Source organism: Elephantulus edwardii, unplaced genomic scaffold (genome assembly GCF_000299155.1).
Source record: "Elephantulus edwardii isolate Elephantulus edwardi_28Jun2011 unplaced genomic scaffold, EleEdw1.0 scaffold00339, whole genome shotgun sequence".
NCBI lineage: Eukaryota > Metazoa > Chordata > Mammalia > Macroscelidea > Macroscelididae > Elephantulus > Elephantulus edwardii.
The window spans coordinates 1,169,646-1,175,067 of NW_006400089.1; the positions used below are offsets into that span (position 1 = coordinate 1,169,646).

Consider the following 5,422-nt stretch of genomic DNA (forward strand, 5'->3'; position numbering starts at 1 on the left):
TCAGGGAGGAGTGATTGGGAATGGCAAAGGACACACTGACAAAGGAGATTAATCAGAACTGGCTTTGACAAGCACTGTGGCAATTGGACAATTAAAACATACTTTCAAAGGGGGGGGGAATAGAAGGACGAACTGGGGAGGAGGGTAGAGAAAATAGTGCAACTATAAACGAATGGAAACCCAAAATATCTGTAAATGTTCATTAAAACTAACAAAATTTAATAATTAAAAAAAAGAAAATGACAATGGAGGAAGAACAATATGGATGTTGGAGGAGACCTCTAATATTGCACTAGAATGATGAGAAGCTATAGAGGGAAGAAGTTAATCCTTCAAGTATAAAGGCCAATGATTAGGAAAAAAGCAGAGTTGGCACCTTCTGTGTGGGAAGGTAACAACCCTGCCAATAATTACTTGGTTTTTTTTAATTAATTTCCTATTTGTGCAGGAACGTTTCATCTCTCACTATGCCATTTTTGCTAGTGGATGAAGGTTTTGGAAGTTGGTCTTATAACAGAATATCTGTACTCAGTAGTCCTGTTTGGATTCACTCACCCACTAAAGCTCAAGTACCTTGCTTCTCAAGGGTGGACATTGAGGCTCAAGAGACTAAGAAATCAGGCCCAAAATGTTCACCAGGATAATCCAGAATGAGCACAGCTACTCTCCTGAGAGCCGATACTCTGTCTATCATCTGCTGATGATGGAGGGTGAAGATGAGTCAGGAAAGGTTCTATTCTCTGGGCTTGAGGTACCAAGTCTGAGAAGTACAGATTACTGTCCATCAATTGGGCTTAACAGCAGTGAATAAAGTCATGGGCAAGGTGCTATTGCAATGAGAAAGGCAAACAAATTATCCTGTGCTTCAAGGAAAGACTTCAAAAGGTTTTAACAGGAGTACAGAGGTCACTTTAATGAAAAGAAGGAGCGGGAACTGGTGAGAGCAACAAAAACAGTAAGGAGAAAAGAGCTACATTTCTTTGAGAAGCATGCTGGGTGACAGGAATTCTTGAAGATCCAAGTGAAGGGACTGGAAATGCACTAGTAGGAGAGATAGGGCAAGCTGTGTGAAAAGCATATCTGTCCTCAGCACTCAGTCAACACAAGGACTATCTCTTATTTTTTATTTATTGCCTGTTGTTAATGACTTTGTATATAAGCAGAAAAAGGGATATTTTTTTTTGTTTTCATAGAACAAAAGAGGCAAAGAAACTTTTAAAAACAAAGAAAAAATCCCATTATTCATCCATAGTTTCTGAATTAATAGAATTGAAAATAGCTTTCACACTGACCTTTCAGTGAAATGGCAGTTATATAAATCTGTACAATTTGCTCATCCCATAGGTATATCTGTTTCACCAAAAAATCAGAGGGAGTTGGCTTTTTGGAGGATCTGAAAGATAAAAATAAAGTTGCGACATCAAGTTTATTTTCTCAAAGACTTGAGTCATATAATTTTGTGAAAAACAGGTTTTTTTTTTTCACTCCAAAAAGGTAATCTGAGATTAAAGGGACCAAAAGATTTATTCCACTGTACTAACTACAGCTTTTCATGGAGATGTGTATATATTACTTCTCATTCTTCATTTCATCAAATCAACTTCAATAAAAACAAAAAAACTGAAGAAGCACAATTTGTAGAAATAAAACTAACATGACTGCACAACCTCTAAATGATTAAGAAGGTGGAACACTACAACACTTAGAAGTCTGTTTGCAACAACACTTTACTATTATGAAACAGGACTGGCATGGGGATGGGTTGTTGTTGTTGTTATGTGCTGTTGAGTCGCTTGCAACTCATAGTGACCCTATGTACAACAGCCTTAAACTCTGCTGTGTCCTGTGCCAATCTCATTGCCTCAGACACACTCATCCCAATTGCCCCAGTCATCGAATCAATCCATCTCCCAAAGGGCCATCCCCTCCTGCACCTGCCCTCCACCCTCCCTAGCATGATGTCCCTCTCCAAGGACCAGTCCCTCCTTGCAACATGCCCAAAGTATGTCTGATGAAGCCTCAGAATCCTTGCCTCCAAGGAGCAGCCCGGTTTAACTCTCCAAGATGAATCTGTTTGTTCTCTTAGCGGTCCATGGCACTCTTCTCCAACACCAAAGCTCAAAATCATCAATTCTTCTTCTATCCTCCTTGGTCACTGTCCAGCTCTCTGATGCATAAAAAGTGATTGCAAAGACCATGGCCTGTACCAGACGCAATTTTGTCTCCAGAGACACACCATTGCTCTTGAGTACTTGAGAGGGGTCGCTAACAGCAGACTTTCCCATGGCAATATGTCTTTTAATTTCCTGGCTACCGGTGCCAAGAGTGTTGATTGTGGAACAAAGCAAACTAAAGCTGTGAACAATCTCAATCTCTTCACCTTCCATCCTGATGCTGCCAATTGTTCCAGTGGTGAGAATCTTTGTCTTTTTGACATTGAGCCTCAGTCCATATTGAAGGCTGCAGTCCCTGACCCTCAGCAGCAAGCGCTTCAGGTCCTCCTCAGTTTCAGCAAGCAGGGTTGTGTTATCTGCATAATGCAGATTGTTTATGGATCTTCCACCAATCCTGATGCTATATTTCTCCTCATAGAGCCCAGCCTCCCGGATGGTCTGTTCGGCATACAGGTTGAAAAGGTAGGGAGACAGGACACATCCCTGGCTTACGCCCTTTCCAATTTTGAACCATGCAATGTTTCCTTGCTCTGTTCTGACGACTGCCTCTTGGTTCAAGTATAAGTTTCACATTAGCATGATCAAGTGTTCTGGGATTCACATTCTTCTCAGAGTCAGCCACAGTTTGTTATGATCCTCACAGTCAAACGCCTTTGCATAATCAATGAAGTACAGATAGACATTCCTCTGGAACTCCCTGATTTCAGACAATATCCATCTAATATTAGCTATAATAACCCTTGTACCACGACCCCTTCTAAACCCAGCCTGGACTTTGGCAGTTCTCTACTGATGTGCTGTTCAAGTAGTTTTTGAATAATCTTCTGCAGAATCTTGTTTGCATGTGAAATCAATTATATTGTTCTTTAAGTTTCCACACTCTGTTGGGTCACGTTTCTTTGGGATAGGAACAAATATAGACCCTTTCCAGTCAGTTGGCCAAGTGGTTGTTCTCCAGATTTCTTGGCACAACTTGGTGAGCACATCCAGGGCAGCATCTGTTAGGTGAAATACATCAATTGGTATACCATCTATTCCTGGGGCCTTATTTTTTGCTATTTCTTTCAAAGCAGCTTCAATTTCTCCCTTCATCACCATAGGTTCTTGCTCATATGTTGTTTCATTAAATTCTTCTGTCTGTCAATTCCTTTCGATACAATGACTCAGTATATTCTTTCCATCTTCTTTTAATAGTTTCTGGATCATTTAATATTCTGCCTAAAGCATCCTTGATTATAGCAACTCGCGGTTTGAATCTGTTCTTCAGTTCCTTGAGCTTGAGAAATGCTGAGCGAGTTCGGCCCTTTTGATTTTCTGACTCTAATTCCATGCACATTTCATTGTAATATTTTACTTTGTCATCCCGAGCTACCTTTTGAAATCTTCTGCTCAGATGGGAGGTAATTAAAAAAAGGGCATAAATAATGAACACTGCATTGGAACAGGTGAAGGAAAAACTTAAAAGGAATATATGATTAGGCATTATTTGTATGACAAGAATTCAGAATAAGAGGTACATAGCAAAGTGGACTGAGAATAGAGAAGGGACAGGAAGGGAGGAAATCAAGCAACAATGAATGAATATTTTTTTAAAAAAATGTGAACTTGTTGGAGTTAATGAGGAAAATGTGCAACATGAATGAATGAAAATCCAACTTTTCTGTAAACTTGTGTTAAAAATCACAATTTAAAAACAACAGCAACAACAAATATAACAACAAAAAGCCAACTTTCAACAACCAGCAGGTAAATGTGAGATGGCAAATCCAGAGCACTTACATGAAGAAATAACCAAAACCTACCTACTTTTTGAATGTGAATTATATAAATTAGCTTAAATTCAAACCTTTAAAGAAATCTATATGGAGGGTTGTTGGGTTTTTTCCACCATTCTCCATAGTTTTATTATGTTGGGTTTTTTTAAAAATATTTTTTATATGTATATATATATTTTATGTCTCCAGTTTAAGGTCTTTTATGTGAAGCATTTGGATTCTGGACGTTAGGTTGTTTTGTTTTAACTGAAAGTTGGGTGTAGTGGTTTTCCCTAGTCTACCTCTCTCCAGATCAAGGAATCTCTCCCAGGATCCCCCTTAATAAAACTGTTTTAAACTTGCTTTCTTTCTCTCTGGTCCCTTCCTTGAGTCTTTGGCCTTAAATCCAATGCAAAGTCCTAACATCTGGTGCACAAAACCTAGGACAGGAGTTGAGGCATGTTGATCGGTGTCAAGACGGTAATGTAACATTGGGTTTCTCACCTCTTCTACTGCTCTGTGTGTTTATCTGCTGACTGAATCCTTTGAGTGCTTGTGAAGAGGCTCCAAGGCTGACACAACCTTGAAGCCACAGAGTTTGATTGGGTCCCCACCCGAGGTTCCGTGGTGTTGTCATATGGATTAGTGGTGATTTGGGGGGATTCTCTAGGGACCCCAAACTCGCCTAGGTTGATATGGACACACCTATTGCTAAGACATGCTTTTACCCCACTAGGGGCACGTCTGAGAGGGATGCCTGCGTGGACTGAGGGTACAAACCCTCTGTTGTCTATTTCCATCCAATTTGTCCAGTCATCAATACTGTCCACTTTCCCTGAATTCTTCATTATTCTTTTCCACTGCTATCTCGATTCTTGAAGAGTCCTAACTAGGTGTTATTTGGTGCCTCCTCTCATCAGAAACTCTCTGCCCCTATTATTCTTCTGACTTCTGACTTCTCCCCTCATGCTTCCTATCTACTATCAAACTCCTTTTGTGACTTTTTCTCTCCCTCAGAAAGGCCCATTTAAACGTGGGTCAGGCTGAGGACCTCCACCTCAAGAAACTGATCTTATATTGTAACTGAGCAGGGCCACAATACTAGCTAAATAAAGACATTTGACGGCATAAGAATGTTGTTGTTATGTGCCATTGAGTCGCTTGTGACTCACAGAGATCCTATGAACAACAGCCCTAAACTCTGCTCTGTCCTGTGCCAACCACACTGTCTCTAACACTCCCATCTCGATTACCCCAGTCACTGAATCAATCCACCTCATAGAGGGCCTTCCCCTCCTGTGCTGTCCCTCCACCCTCCCAAGCATGATATCTCTCTCTAAGGACTGGTCTCTCCTCAAAACGTGTCCAAAGTATGGTAGACAGAGCCTCAGAATCCTTGCCTCAAAGGAGCAGCCCGGTTTAACCCTTTCCAGGATGAATCTGTTTGTTTTCCTAGAAGTCCATGGTACTCTCAATACTCTTTTCCAGCACCAC

At 40.6% G+C, this 5,422-nt stretch overlaps 1 protein-coding gene across 1 annotated transcript in view; it reads right to left on the bottom strand.

Moving 5' to 3' along the window:
* The window catches only part of PKD1L1 (polycystic kidney disease 1 like 1), a 337,192-nt gene that overhangs the window by 184,836 nt on the left and 146,934 nt on the right, over nt 1-5,422 (bottom strand). The window contains exon 22 of the mRNA XM_006901616.1: nt 1,293-1,393. Coding sequence (XP_006901678.1) covers nt 1,293-1,393 — 101 coding nt within the window. The remainder of the gene's footprint in view (nt 1-1,292; nt 1,394-5,422) is intronic.